We start from the raw sequence: 15,700 nt of genomic DNA on the forward strand, positions 1-15,700 counted from the left end.
TGGCCGTGATGAGTGGGTATAATATATTTATATATATATATTTATATATAAATCCGTGTCCGGCATCTGACCGTGGCACCTAGGGAGCTAAGTCCAGTCCTTGTGTTTGCCTTGAACTCTCCCTTCTCCGCAACACCCCTGTTTTGGAGTTTCACAGATAACACAAAGCCTCCCACAGCTCCTTGGGGGGTGGGTTGGGGAGACTTGAGAGTATAGGGTCTGTGTAGGCAGAGAAAGAGAGAGGCTCCAAGGAAATCCCTAAAACCATAACCCACACTTCTAAGCCACCTGTGACCAACTTGGGAATTTCTGGCCCCTTGGGGACCACATCTCAGCCCTTGCCCCCTTCAAATAAAAGGAGGTCTATCCCCTACCCCGAATCTTCTACCAGCAGTCAACAGGAAGTGAGACGATGTAGGGGAAGAAATGGCTCTCAGGGGCTGAGGCAACTGAGAAACCTCTGTTCTTTTGCAGGCAAGAATAGAACGAGAGGCTGGTTGCATTTGGGGCTCCCTTTTCTCTGTTATCTGGGAGGGCCAGCCTCTAGTCTTCTATCAACCCAAACTTTGAGGATAAGGAGGGTAAGGATAGGGTAAGTGACCACACTGGACAAGTTTCTATGAGGTCATAGCAAATCCTTCCCTTGAGCACCAACCCCCAATTTTAAAAGCTTTGCTTGGGAGGGGAGGCTGCTGGATGACACCATCAGCTCAGTATTCCTTTGCAATCAGGAGGGCTGATGTTCCTTTTGAAGAGTTCAGAAAAAGGATGGTATCCTGTGAAGGAAAGCTGTGCCTGAGGCCCAAGGAGATGGAGCCAAGGCCTGTGAAGGAAGAAGAGGACTTTTCCCACCAAGAGGAGCTGGAGAAAGAAGAAACCAGGACTACTTCTTCCTCTTCCCAGTGGGTGGCAGCACGGATCTCTAAGAGCTGGCCAGGTGCTCCACCTGGATGGTGCTGGTGGTGACAGTGAGGCAGATGTCCTTATGATGCTCCGCTGTCTTATAGGGGGTCAGGTCAAAGGAACACTGGGGTGGAGGGTTGGGGTTGCTGTCCCCACCACCCCCACCCTGGGGGGCTGCCCCAGGAGACTGGAAGTGTGGTGGTGGCTGTTGCTGCTGCTGCTGCTGCTGCTGTGATGCCTGGGAGGCCTGGGCCTGGGCCTGGGCCTGAGCCTGAGCCTGAGCCTGAGCCTGGGCTTGCGCTTGAGCTTGAGCCTGGGCCTGAGCCTGGGCCTGGGCCACTGCTGCCGCCGCCGCTGCTGCCTGCACTTGTTGCTGAAGATCAGGAGGGTTGTGTTTGCGCATATGTTTCATAAGGTATGTTTCCTGAGGGAGATGGTAAAAAGAAGTTGAGGGATGAAGAAGAAGGAAAAGAGATTACTTGTAACTAGCACCCTAGGCTCTGATTCTGCTAGAGTTAAGGTTTATAATGGTTTTCTGGAGCCAAGACTGAGCAAAACTCAAGTAGCACTTTCAGTGGCTCACTACTGAGAAAAAAAAGAGAGGGGAACCTTTAGAAGTCAGTGAACATTCAACTGGCAAAGGAATGAGCTGCTATTTTTTTCGAAGACCCCTGAATGAAACAACTTTACAACCTCTTCTGGAGTCTCATAGAAAATATCTAACTGGGCCAGGTGTGGTGGCTCACGCCTGTAATCCCAGCACTTTGGGAGGCTGAGGCAGGTGGACCACTTGAGGTCAGGAGTTTGAGACCAGCCTGGGCAACCAATCCCGTCTCTACTAAAAATACAAAAATTTGCTGGGCGTGGTGACATGCACCTGTAATCCCAGCTACTCGGGAGGCTGAGGCAGGAGAATCGCTTGAACCCAGGAGGTGGAGGTTGCAGTGAGCCGAGATCACACCACTGCACTCCAGCCTGAGTGACAAGGCGAGACTGTCTCAAAAAAAAAAAGAAGAGAATACCTAACTGAAATCTTGCTCCCCTCAAAATTTCATGTGGCTTTATTTTGCCTTATGTTTAAGTAAAATGAAGAATTACAGTTTATCAGTCTCTATAGGATTAGGGGATCAGGCATCCCCTAAATTCCTCGGCTATGGGTCTAATTAATTTCTGAATATTTACTTGTTCTGCCAAGTTGAAGCTAGGGAGGCAGGGTATTCGCTGCAACAGATGTCTACCCAGAAAATGGGATGAAGTGGACTGGACTCTTAGAGGACTATCAGGAAGGAAAGAGAAGAAACGGAGCACTCACTGATGTGTATGCCCGACTGCAGATAGTGCAGGTGTACACCTTGGCATGCTTCACTGTGTGCGTAGACAGGTGCACCTCTAGTGAGGCTGCATCCGTGTACGCCCGATGACAGTTGTGGCACTTGAAGGGTTTATCTTTGTTGTGTTGCCGTCTGTGGGACTGAGAAAATTGGGAGAAACCAGAATGAATACATTGTCCTCTTCCCTCCTGCCCCCTTGACCTTGATGGAAAGCAAAAAGGTAGGTGTCAGGCCTCCCAGCTTCTCTCTCCATCTGAAGAAAGTAGAAATTGTTTCAAATGAAACTTGAGAAGCTACAGGCTAAGGGTGGAAGCATACCTCATGTAGCACATACCAGGATCCCAAGACAGCTTATGCCCGTCTCACCAGTCCAGTAGTTCTTAAAGTGAGGCACGGGGATCTTTAGGGAACACTAAGATCTTTGCAGGGGGCCCACAGGATCAAAACTCTTTTTTCTTTTTTTAGATGGAGTCTCACTTTGTCATTCAGGTTGGAGTGCAGTGGTGCAATCTTGGCTCACTGCAACCTCTGCTTCCTGGGTTCAAGCGATTCTCCTGCCTCACCCTGCAAGTAGCTGGGACTACAGGCACATGCCACCATGCCTGGCTAATTTTTTTTTTTGTATTTTTAGTAGAGACGAAGTTTCACCGTGTTGGCCAGACTGGTCTTGAACTCCTGAGCTCAGGTGATCCGCCCGCCTCGGCCTCCCAAAGTGTTGAGATTACAGGTGTGAGCCACTGCGCCCAGTCAAATCTTTTCAAAATAATAAGACAACGTTTGCCTTTCTCTCTCTTGAACCCGGGAAGTGGAAGCTGCAGTGAGCTGAGATCGTATCACTGCACTCCAGTCTAGGTGACAGAGCGAGCCTCTGTCTCAAACACACACACACACACACACACACACACACACACACACCCAAAATGAAAAACCTAACTGAAATCTTGCTTCCCTCAAAATTTCAAGTGGCTTCACTTTGCCATATTTTACATGTAACCTTTACAGAGGTTACATGATGTGTGATAACACAATAGGCCAGATGCAGCAGATATGAGAATCTACTCATCTTCTAGCTTAAGACATTAAAGACCCCTGTGCCAGGTGCAATGACTCATGCCTGCAATCCCAGCACTTTGGGGAGGCTGAGGCGGGAGGATGGCCTGTGTCCAGGAGTTCGAGACCAACCTAGGCAAGATAGCAAGACCCCATCTCTACAAAAATTAAAAAACCAGCCAGGTGTGGTGGTGCATGCCTATAATCCCAGCTACTTGGGAGGATGAGGTGAAAGGATCACTTGAGACCGGGAGGCTGAGGCTGCAGCGGGCCGTGATCATACCACTGCACTCAGCCTGGGTGACAGAGCAAGGTCCTGTCCCAAAAATGAAAAATAGACACCTGCAAAAATGTATAATCATGCCATTCTTCTCACTCAGTTGTTTCTGGAGGGTCTTGGAATATGTTACTCATGTTAACACACAATGGGTTTTTGTTCTTTCTAAATAGATTACCATTATCAACATTTTTCAGGTTTTCAGTTTTACAACCTCTATGTAGATAGCTATTACCCACATAAACAAAACTCTTTGGGTCCCTCGATAATTTTGAGTGTAAAGGAGTCCTGAAAACATTTGAGAACCACTATACTATTTAAATAGCCCCAAGTCTCAGACTCAAGGTTTGTGTGGAGGGTGGAACATTTACCTGCAGATTGGAGAGTTGTGTGAAGGCTTTCTCACAGCCTGGGTGTGCACATTTGTATGGTCTATCACCAGTGTGGATTCTGCACAGGATGAGAAGAAAGGGAAAGAATGTCAGCAAGACCACTTAGGAACTGGCTCAACAAGTTTTCTCCAGTTCAATCCTGCTCTCCTAAGGAGGCACATCAGATGGGCCTCCAAGAGGCACCAGCCTTCCTGATGTGGATCAGGTACTAATGCTTTGCTTCTGGTCAATGCCTGCATCACTCAGCTCAAGCTGAGGCTCCTCTCTGCTGGGGGAGGAGAGACCGAGGACTTGGCACCCAAGGGACAGGCAGCCCACAATGTGGCATACAAGTCAGCTCCTACAGTAACTGTCCTAACGAACATTCAAGAACATAAGATAAACACAATGGCAAGGAAAAAGAAAAGAACAACGCGTCTTCCTTGGTCCCACCTTATAGCCAGAAACAGTCCCCTCAGCCTTGAGCATCACTTCCAGAGAATGTTATGGTATCAAAGAAAAGCAGAGTTACACTGATTGTGGATAGTAGTAGTGATATTAATGGAAACTCATGAAAACTTCTAAGTACTTTTTGCAGTCCAGCTCCCTAATGGCAGGAAATGCCTAGTTTAGTACCAATGTGACCTCTTTCCCCAACACCACAGGGCCCTCTGCTAAGATGAGCCAAGGACTTAAGGGTGCAGTGACACCCGCTCCTCATCAGCAACTTCAGAACCATCTCTATGACCAGGTGCTTTTCTGGACCTCTGGTATAAAATCTCAAAAACATCACAGGACACGTCTCTTCTTTGTGAAGAAAGCCTGATTCCTCCTCTTCTCAAAGCAAGATGCCCGATCACTTTGAGATCATCACATCCACAAGAAGCCGGGTGAGATGGTCTATGGCCTGTAAGTCTGGACTCCAGTTCAACTTGAGATAGCACCGAAGGAGATCATCATCTCTTCTATTTGGCAGGTTCACTTCTTCCTAGTCACTCCAGATTCACGGGATAAAAACACTGGGCATCTTTACGAAGCATGAGGTTTTTCATTTTCTGTTTGCTGATTCTCTCTGAACATTTAGTACATGTTTTCTTTTGTTCTCTACTCTTGGCATTCCTCGGAGCCTTGCTTGTTGCTGTGGGTGTCACCAGGCTGGTGTCCAGCTAATGTCTGATTTTATCTCCTGTTCATAATTGGTGCCCTAAGGGCTACAGGTACGGTCTTCTCCACTCAAATGACTCTGTTTTGGCATCAAGGGGCAAATCTTGCAAGACGGGTACATGAGTATTTTCAGGGAGGAAAATCAGAGAACAGTTGTTTCCACTCCGGGTATGTGTCTGTCTCCCATGGACCACTGAATATCATACAGTCACTGCAGCTCCCCGATGTCGCTCTTGCCCCAGAGAGGCTCGCTGTGTGTCCACTTGAATCTCCAATGGTGTTTGGTCTTCCTTCTCCCAGATGCCAGCCAGGTCTCTCCTCCAGCCAGGTCTCTCCCCCGCCCCCCGCATGCGGGTTGTTGTGTGTGTCCGGGGCGGGGGTGGGGAGGGCATGCCAGCGGGGCGGGGTCAGTAGCCCGCCACTCTCCCTTACCGTGTGTGCTGCTGGAGGTGGGAGAGCTGGCGGAAGGCCTTCTGGCAGTAGGAACAGTTGTAGGGCTTGGCCCCCGAGTGGATACGGAGGTGCTGGGCCAGGTAGGAGGTGTTGGCGAAGGTCTTGGAGCAGTGCGGGCACTTGTGGGGCTTGATGGTCTCCGTGTGCATCTTGGAGTGGATCCTGCCGGAGAGGAGAGGAGGGAAGGGGGGAGGAGGAAGCAGTTCGACACCAGGGGCTCAGCTCTCTGCTGGGTGAAATGATGTTGCTTGACGGATGAGAGCACCCCCTTCCTCCCTCCTCCCAAAAGCACTCCAGCCTGGATAGGCAAATGAAGAGGACACCCAGATCTAGGTTGTTGCTGATCGTAAGTCGGTGGCTAGAATGGCAGTGAGATGATGAAGAGCTGCAACCCATGGCTCCTGGTAACCTTAAAGTAGTCAATCTCATCAACCCTCCGCTTTTTCCTAAGCTTAACACACTCACCACAGATACCCTGCTTCCAAATTGTAATTTGAACAAAGACCAATACCGCCTGTTCCCCATGGACCTGAAGTTGAATGCACACCTTGGCTCTGAACTGAAGCATATAGTAAAAGCAGGCCTGCTCTGCAGAAGATTTCCAAACACAGACACAGAGAGAAACCACAAAAATTGTTCCAGACTTTGGAATTGGAGACCACAATTTTCAAGGCCCCCCAAATAGCTAGGATATACAATTTCCACAGACAGTAATAGGAGGTTGAGGCTACCAATGGGCAAAGGTGAAAGGGAAAAAAAAATACATGTGGACGAGTAGGTGCAGGTAACAAGGCCTTAGGGTTCACAGCCAGGTGGTGGGGTAAACCAAGAGCAGCCTTACCGGGTGTGCTGCTGAAGGTGGGAGAGCTGGCGGAAGGATTTCTCACAGAAGTTACAACTGTAGGGCTTAGCCCCTGAGTGTATACGGATGTGCTGGGCCAGGTAGGAGCTGTTGGCGAAGGTCTTGGAGCAATGTGGGCACTTGTGGGGCTTGGTCTCGGTGTGTGACTTGGAGTGGATCTGCATCTCCGACTTGGAGTAGAATGTCAGTGAGCACATCCGGCACCTGAGCCAAGTGAGGGCAATGGTTAGAACCCTTCCCATCAAGAAGGAGAGGCTGAACCCTCCCCTCTACTTCCGAGAGAAGCCCACCTATCTGAGCTCTCTCCTACTCCAACCTGAGAGTAGAGCTCTATGTATTCATCTTCATGGCCTAAGCATCTAACATGGTGCCCAGCACATTATAAATATTCAATAAATGTTTGCTGAATGACTGGACTGCCTCGATGTGCAAAAATGTATTTCAAAAAGATAAAACAGAGTAACAGTATGAACTCCGGGCAGATGCAAATTTCAATGGGCCAGGAATATCAGTTAACTTGTTTTCCTTCTGCCTACAGCTTGATTTCAAACATTTAAGGAATTCCTTTCTCTAACGTTCCTATGTATGAAGTACATGTGTCTGTATTCCTCAAGACCCCTAGATGATAACGAAGAACAACTAGATCCTCTCCTGCCTCCACAGATAATTTTCTTCCCTCAGATTGTCCCCTACTTCTTTTTTGGCAGTGATTCCTAGAGGGATGGGGGTGAGGAAGTATCAGAATTATTTGGAGGGGCTTTTTCAAACCATGTATGTCTGCTCTCCACCCTCTTATCTGACGTTCCATCCATCATCTACCCACCCCTTGCCCAGAGCCCCTTGACAATCAAGTGAAAACCACTTTTGCAATGACCAAAGTAGCTGCTAGGGGAAGGTGCCATCCATCAAGCATTTGGGAGAAAAATGTTTACAAAACACCTATCTTCCAAGCTAAACCTTTCCTCTTCCCTAGCACATGCAGCCAGTGTCAGCACTCTGGGTTGACATCAGTAGCACCTGATCATACTTTCACTCATCCCAACTTGGCAATCCTTTCCACTCTGGTATTGTCCACCAAATATCAAATAAGGAGGCCTCTGAGCAAGTTAAGCCACGACTATTCAAACTTTACTGAGCAAGAGCTATCTTTCATTTTCGTAAGCAATTCACCAATAAAATGGGAGCTAGTAGAAAAGGCAATGGCCTGGAAGCCAGGCAATTAGTACAAGTCCCTCTTCTTTGGGTTCTCCCTAACTTATCTTCTTAAGAGAGGCTTCAGATGGTGTGGGGTGATGATTTCTGCACTTTTTTCACCTCAGGAGAATTTTTTAGTTACCAGATTATTGATCCCTGGCAGTTGTCTGAGATGCCCAATCATTGCAGGAGACGAGGAGGCTCTGTTTATAGTGAGCATAACCCAAAGGACACAGCCAGTGGGAATCGGGATGCCTGGCTTCTACTCAGGGTTCAGTTACAAACTTGCTCATTAATAGACCTCAATTTTCTGGTGTGTAAAATGCAGAAATAAATTTTTGCCCCCAGAAGGGCCAGCAAACACCTAGGACAGTCAAAGGTAAGCCAAGTATTCTCCAGTAATAAAACTGCATTCATCTTAAGCCTTAGTGCTGATGGACGAGCTCATGCTAGTAAATATTTTAAATATTTCACTAAGACTGAGGTCAGAAGCTGGACACACTGTCACTTGAAGGGCAACTGTACTAAAGTTGCAAACTGATTTCCCTTGATGCTACAATTTCTCAGACAGGTAAAACATATTTATTTTAACCCAAATAAAATCTCATCAATTTGTGTGTGAGGGTGTTCAATAAACAACTCTGCCCTTAACATTAAGGTTAATTTAAAAAAATAATAATAACCCACTTAAAGTTTCCAATAAGAGAACTTGCAAAACTTAAATTCATTTATAATGTGCTGGCAAGGGAATGAACAATCTCAGAAGACACTAGGTATAATAATGAGGATGGGCACAATGATAATAGTTGCCATTTGTTGTTAGGCCTGACAGTGCCAGGCACTAGGTTAGGCACTTCAGACACACAGTTTCTACTCCTCACAACCTGGCAAGTCTTACCCATGTTTTACAGAAAGGAACACAAAGACTCACAAAGTAAGTAATTTGCACAAAGGGCAGTTATTCACTACAAAGCCATGATGCCAGCCTACTTTAAGATTCCTAACACCAGAGGTATTCAAGCAGAGATTGGAATCATCTGCCAGGAAGGGACTGACCAAGGAGATCATTAAACTATTTCCAACTTGAAAATCCTATGAAGTCAAATAAGAGAGTCCTCTAATGCAAGGTGCTGGGTGGTTGGAAAGAAATTTAATTTTGGAGAGTTGTGGCAGTCAGCAGAGGATAGAAAAGCCAGCATCCATATCACTGGGGGCATTCCTCCAGGGGCACCATTCATATCCAGCACAATGAGAACGGGGCACTCGGAAGCATACAATGCAATGGCCTTGATTATAACAATTACAATGGCCACTTTGAATTATCATCCGTGCTTCCTAAAATGCTCAAAACAATTTCAGATATTCTGACTTTGCCTCAAAACATTTCTACAAGATAGGATGAAGGCATGGTTGATCTTCCCATTTTATATATGGGAATGAAGAGTGGGAGATATGTTGACTTGCCCAGAGTAACAGAACCAAATTCCCTCAATACCCAGTCAAATGCTACTGACCACTGAAATGGATATGGCTGACCCACACATGCATCAAAATAGAAATGCATTGTGATTAAAAAGATTTCTTTTGCTGGGCACAGTGGCTCATGCCTGTAATCCCAGCACTTTGGGAGGCCAAGGCAGGCGGATCACCTGAGGTCAGGAGTTTGAGACCAGCCTGGCCAACATGGTGAAACCCTGTTTCTACTAAAAATACAAAAGAATTAGCTGGGCATGGTGGCGAGCCTGTAGTCCCAGCTACTTGGGAGGCTGAGGCACAAGAATCACTTGAACCCGGGTGGTGGAAGTTACAGTGAGTTGAGATTGTGCCACGGCACTCCAGCCTGGGCAACAGAGTGAGACTCCGTCTCAAAAAAAAAAAAATTATTTGGAACGTCAAGAGTTCTGAGTTTCTGAAGAAATTCTGTTTACCTAGGATACAGTAAGTCTCCCTTCAATTTCAGAGTTCTTTGTAGTCACCTGGGTGGAGGGTCATTCAGGAATTTCAAAAATACTGAATGTGTGGAAAGTCCTATGAGGCTTTCTTCCAACTGCATATTCACATTTCTTTTAATATACACAGTTTGGAAAGTCCAGAGATAGCTTTAATGTGGGTCCCAGTGAAGAAAGGGCAGAATGAGAGGACCCTGGATCCATTAGGAGTGCTCTCTCTACAGGATGTTAAAGGATCCTTCCACTACTTCTACAAATTGTATATAGATATATCTCCATGTCACAATGGCCTCACTTTAAACAAACACATAAGAATCCAGATTTCTATATGATAACTTAAAAGGGATTTTAATTTTATGAACTGATATATAAAAGAATGCCTTTAAATGAATCAAACTTGTCAGGTACCTTTATAATATGATATGATGGAAACATTTTCCAGGAACACTTTAATTGTATAAAGTGGGGTACACCTGTAATAATAAAGCTGCAATGAACTTTTGGATTATGAGCTGGAATTCTGCAGTGCTCAATTCTGCATAGCAACACTCCTCTCATTTTCACTTATAAAGAGCGATTTAAACACTCTGTAGGCTACTCTCCACAGTAGAACTATACAACACAAATAAGAATAAATGCTTAGTAACTATTTCTTAACTTTCTTTTGAAGTTCCCAACATTTCAAATCTTATCTGATATATACTCCCAACAAATGGGAGGCATAAACAGAATTATCCCCATTTTACAGATGAGGAAACTGAGGCCCAGAGAGGGGAAAAGGACTTGCCCAGGGTCACACAGCAAATTCGTGGTGGAGCCGGGAACTGAATCCATGAGCCCAAGGCTCTGTCCATTTCCTGTGCCGCAGTTCCCTTCGCTCCTAAAATGGGAACAACATTGCCCATCTGGGTACACTAAGGAACTGAGGACAGACCCAGACTCCCAGCCATGCATATCTGCCCGTCTATATCAAAGCTGTGACAGTAGTTATCCCACTCTATACAGTGCTACCAAACTCCCCAAACCCACTAGGGCACGTGACAGTTCTCAAAGGAATTAAAAGATGTTCAACTTTCAAAGGGCAGGGAGTTTATTTACGTAATTATTTTTGTCTAGTATCACATGCAAATATGCATATAATGCTTTTTGGTAAAGGCAAACTTAGAGGAAGTGGAGAATCAAAATGACTTTCATAAATCAGAAAGCGAGCAAAGTCATTCTATAAGTATATACTCCAAAGGGGGAGGCATCCTATTCCTCCTACCTTCTTATGAAAGCCCCTCCCATCATCCCAACCATGCAGGGTGAGGCAGGTTCAGTGTTCAAATATGACCCAGGAACTGGTGAATGGCACATAGGTTAGGTGCTTACCAGAAAAGTTTCTTAGAAAAATAGGAATGGAATATGTAGAAAGCAAAAAGGAGCTACAGACAAGAGTCTCAAACCCAGCATAAAGCCGCATTACAAGAGAGAGATTCTACTTTGTTACTAAAAAATAAGTCAGTGTTAACGACCCCCAAAACAAGGGTTAAAAAAAGGAAAGAGTGAAATGGGTCTCTGCATCCTAACAAGATGCTAGCAGCTCTGCCTCCTATCCTATGATGGGACACCTGACATGCAAGTGGCTCAGAGCTGGGAAGCTGTCAGAGTGTAGCACCTGACTGGGGCAGAACACAATGAGGGTACAGGGAGAATCACCAAGCTAGGCATCCTCGCCTCATCCTGCCCCTGGCTCTGAGTCTTACCTGTAGGTCTTGCCGTCTTTCTGATGGTCATCATCATCCTCAGGGGAGAGGACATAAGGGTCATTCATCTCAGGCAGCCCTGATTCCAGCATCCGCTTCTTCTTCCGGCCCCGGGGCGGCTTAGGAGCCACACTGCCACCTCCACCACCACCTCCACCTCCTTCCTCGGTTAGGGTCGATGCTACCTTCTTGGAGAGGTCAGGGACAACCTGCAGGGCTTGTGAGCCAGGGGGAAGAGCTGAGACAATCATGGGAGCCGAAATGGGGAAGGTCTGAGCTGATGATGCTGTGGTCACAAGAGAGCCTGAGGGGGACGTGATTACCAAACCCGGACCTAGGATTGGGAGAAAAAGGAGATGGCGTCACGTTGTTCAGTTCTGATCCTAATCCTATTTCATTTCCCCCACATCATTGTCTAATTAACCCCTCACCCCCCCCGCCGACCCAACCCAGAGTACATAGGAAACCCCAAACCCTGTAGAAAAATAATGGTCTCCTAACCCTTGTCCCCACCCCCCTGGTAACAGTGAGATTTACCCCTTGATTGACTCCCTTCTCTTCTCCACCTCTGAGAACAGGAGACTCCTTGATTCAGAGAAGGAAAGAATGTCACCTCCTCAAAGGCAGGGACCGCATCTTCTACTTCTTTGTATCCCCCACAATGCCTAGCACATTGCTAGGCACACAGTAGGCACTTAATAAAAATGTGATTGAGTAATCAAACACATATCCCACTCCCCATGTCCGTGGAGCCCCCCAGCCTGGGGTACTGATCATGGAGGATCAACACCTCAGATTGGACAAGAGCAGAGTTGCTCACCAGCAGTCATCAGTCCTGTAGACGGCACAGGGACCACCGTGATATTCTGGGTAACGGATGCTTGGCTGTGTGGGGTCAGCTGGTCTGACTTGGACTCTGTGTCCATACTGATGCCTGAGGGCAGGGACACTGAGGCAGGCACTGTCAGCAAGGTGGGGTAGTGAGGTGGAGCCAGACCACAGCCCTTCTCTGGCAACAGTTGATCCTTCATCTTGTTGATGAACATTGTGTTCTCAATCTAAGAGAAAAGGAAGGGGAAGGGAGCACCCTCTTCAGACTGAGAGGCTGATTCTGCTTGCTCGTGAGCACATTTCAGTGTCTGTCCGCCTTAGGGATCAAGGATGAGTACTTCATACCTTTGGCCTTCTAGAGAGAAGCCAAGGCAGAAACACTAGATAATTCTCAGCGGTGGGGGACGAAGTAAAACAGCATGTGGTGCACCTTCAGTCTCCACAGTAACAGAACTTGCTACTGAGAGTTGGGGAGAGCAAGAAAGCAACACCACTTACCTGACCTGAGACTGTGGGGATAGAAGGCCAGAAGTATGGGTTAGAATTGAAGTGAGATTCTTCCATTCTACCTGAAGAAAAAATGAGAGAACACATCACATTCAGGAATTACTCTGAAAAAGCTAAGCAATGGAGAAGGGGAACTGAAAGGTCCCTGGTCTCCTCTGGCACCTGATCACATGGTTGGGGACTGGCAGTCAAGACCTTAGTGTCTAGCACATTAGTCCTTTGGTCAGAGCCACTTGTCACTGTATCCCCATCCAACAGAGGCTATCCTACTTAATGACCGCGAAAGAACTTACACGTATCGCATTTACTCACACAATGTTATTCATGCCCCCTAAAGAAAAACTGGTATTACTTTCCTTTGCTGGCAAAAAGAAACTGAGGTCATGAGAGGGGCGATGATGTACCTAAGGTCACAGAAAACAAATCACTGACTGACTTGAAAACGGCCAGGTACTAGTACCTATCATTATTCCTTTCTCTTGTTCTTTAAAACTATACTCCTTAAAATAAAAATTTTGTTTTATTTTTTCTGTTTTTGAGACAGGTTCTTACTCTGTCACCTAGGCTACACTGTAGGGGCACAATCATAGCTCACTCCAGCCTCAATCTCCCGGGCTCAGCCTCCCAGGGAGTTGGGACTACAGGCCGTGTACCACTATGCCGGACTAATTTCTTTTCTTTTTTTCTTTTTTTTTTTAAAGTAGTGACAGGGTTTTTCCATGTTGCCCAGGGTGGTCTTGAACTCCTAGGCTCAAGGGATCAGCCCATCTTGGCCTCCCAAAGTGCTGGGATTACAGGCATGAACCACTGTACCCAGCCAATAAAAATTTCAAGAGTTCCGGCCAGGCGCGGTGGCTCACACCTGTAATCCCAGCACTCTGGGAGGCTGAGGCAAGCAGATCACGAGGTCAGAAGATTGAGACCATCCTGGCAAACACAGTGAAACCCCGTCTCTACTAAAAATACAAAAAATTAGCCAGGCGTGGTGGCGGGCGCCTGTAGTCCCAGCTACTCGGGAGGCTGAGGCAGGAGAATAGTGTGAACCTGCGAGGCGGAGCTTGCAGCGAGCCGAGATCGCGCCACTGCACTCCAGCCTGGGCGACAGAGTAAGGCTCTGTCTCAAAAAAAAAAAAAAAACAAAAATTTTTTTCAAGAGTTCCAACCAATACGTCTACAGTTCTATGTGGTTTGAAAAGGTTCCAGGCCAGAACATAAAACGACTAAGAAAATTAAAAAATGAAGACTGGGTGTGGTGGCTCACACCTGTAATCCCAGCACTCTGGGAGGCTGAGGTAGGTGGATCATTTGATGTCAGGAGTTCAAGACCAGGCTGACCAACCTGGTGAAACCCCATTTCTACTAAAAATAAAAAATTAGCTGGGTGTGATGGCACATGCCTGTGATCCCAGTTATTTGGGAGGCTGAGGCAGGAGAATCGCTTGAACTGGGAGGCGGAGGTTTCAGTGAGCTGAGACCGCGCCACTGCACTCCAGCCTGGGGAACAAGAGCGAAACCCCATTTCAAAAAAAAATCAGAATCAAAGCATATTTTGAGTACCACCTACTATCAAGATCACACCCCACCAATCCCACCAAGGTCTAAGAACATCCATGGTGCTACATTGGGTACCACACATGGTGTGCTGAGCAGTGAGAATTAAGGCATTACTAGTTTTAAAAGTGTTCTGGCACTAGCAGTATCCCAGGTTTCCAAAGCGTTTCAGAACAGGCATAACAGTGGGCCTGTTTTGTAAATACAGTGTATATTTTGGTCAAAACTCACCAAACTACACAATTAAAAGCTTTGTGTTTTATTGTTGTAAATTATATATGCATAAAATATAAAATATATAAATCTCACTAATATTCTTCAGTTTACTAACCTCAATTCCTAATGTGAAACTGAAGTTCTAGGAGTGAATTGGGTTAAATATTTTAACAAAAACACATTTCAAAAATTAATTTTGTGTTGTTTTTTATATTTAAATTTGACTATACTTGAATAGACATTCTATTGGCTTTGTATTTTTTTCACGCTTCACCATTCTCAAGTCAAAATTTTTTTAGTAACACTCACTATACCATATAGCAAGAGTGCTAGACTCCTGCTTTATATTTCTCAAAAACTATGCTTCCGGCCAGGCGCAGTGACTAACGCCTGTAATCCTAGCACTTTGGGAGGCCAAGGCGGGCCAATTCCCCTGAGGTCAGGAGTTCGAGACCAGCCTGGCCAACATTGCGAAACCCTATCTCTACTAAAAGTACAAAAAATTAGCCAGGCATGGTGGCGTGTGCCTGTAATCCCAGCTACTCAGGAGGCTAAGGCAAGAGAATTGCTTGAACCCGGGAGGCAGAGGTTGCAGTGAGCCAAGACTGCGCCACTGCCTGGGCAACGAGTGAAACGCCATCTCAAAAAAAAAAAAAAGAAAAAAAAAGGAAAAGAAACCTTTGTGAGAAATAAACAGCAATAAAAGTAACCCCTCAGAATCATGCCAACAAGCAACAGGTGGGTACAGAACACAGGCATCCCACCACCCGGTTTCACATTCTGATCACTTCTCCTACCAAGGTTTAACTGGCAGTATGTTGGTCAAGAGTAGCTTCCCAAAATCCTGAACCAGCAAAGACAGAGCCCCACAAAAGGCAAAGAAGAGGAGAGTGTGAGACTGGTGAAATGGAGAAATGAGGAACAACAACAAAAAATAAACAGTATTACCAGGCTGCTACTCTGAGCAAAGCACAACCAAGGTTCAGGTGGGGAAGACCCGTGACAGGCAAGTTAGACCCACTGAGGATACACTGGAGGCAGACACTAGAGATACTGAGAGCTAAAGGACAGGCTGGACACAGAAACTCAGTTTTAAATACTAAGGAAACAGGGAAGGATCTTCAACAAAGGTGCTGAAGCTGAAAATCACTCTAACATAACTCTGTTCCTTATTCTTTTATAGAAAACATCACTTTTTGGCCGGGCGCGGTGGCTCAAGCCTGTAATCCCAGCACTTTGGGAGGCCGAGACGGGCGGATCACGAGGTCAGGAGATCGAGTCCATCCTGGCTAACAC

General features: G+C 46.4%; 1 protein-coding gene across 11 annotated transcripts in view; it reads right to left on the minus strand.

The window, feature by feature from the left end:
* Positions 1 to 15,700, minus strand: part of ZNF384 (zinc finger protein 384) — a 26,999-nt gene continuing 11,299 nt past the window's right edge. For 3 of the 11 annotated variants that reach the window (XM_017891850.1, XM_017891852.1, XM_017891851.1), the window contains 10 exons: positions 12,629 to 12,699; positions 12,120 to 12,357; positions 11,837 to 11,884; positions 11,300 to 11,633; positions 10,342 to 10,434; positions 6,391 to 6,615; positions 5,529 to 5,711; positions 3,933 to 4,011; positions 2,216 to 2,374; positions 1 to 1,327 (listed from right to left, as the gene is read on the minus strand). In XM_017891850.1, the coding sequence (XP_017747339.1) occupies positions 923 to 1,327; positions 2,216 to 2,374; positions 3,933 to 4,011; positions 5,529 to 5,711; positions 6,391 to 6,615; positions 10,342 to 10,434; positions 11,300 to 11,633; positions 11,837 to 11,884; positions 12,120 to 12,357; positions 12,629 to 12,694 (1,830 nt within the window). In that variant the 5' untranslated portion in view covers positions 12,695 to 12,699 and the 3' untranslated portion in view covers positions 1 to 922. The remainder of the gene's footprint in view (positions 1,328 to 2,215; positions 2,375 to 3,932; positions 4,012 to 5,528; positions 5,712 to 6,390; positions 6,616 to 10,341; positions 10,435 to 11,299; positions 11,634 to 11,836; positions 11,885 to 12,119; positions 12,358 to 12,628; positions 12,700 to 15,700) is intronic. The other 8 variants (XM_017891854.1, XM_017891853.1, XM_017891856.1 and 5 more) reach the window with 6 other exon arrangements.

The sequence above is a fragment of the Rhinopithecus bieti genome, unplaced genomic scaffold (assembly GCF_001698545.2).
Source record: "Rhinopithecus bieti isolate Rb0 unplaced genomic scaffold, ASM169854v2 scaffold_21022, whole genome shotgun sequence".
In the NCBI taxonomy this organism is placed as follows: domain Eukaryota; kingdom Metazoa; phylum Chordata; class Mammalia; order Primates; family Cercopithecidae; genus Rhinopithecus; species Rhinopithecus bieti.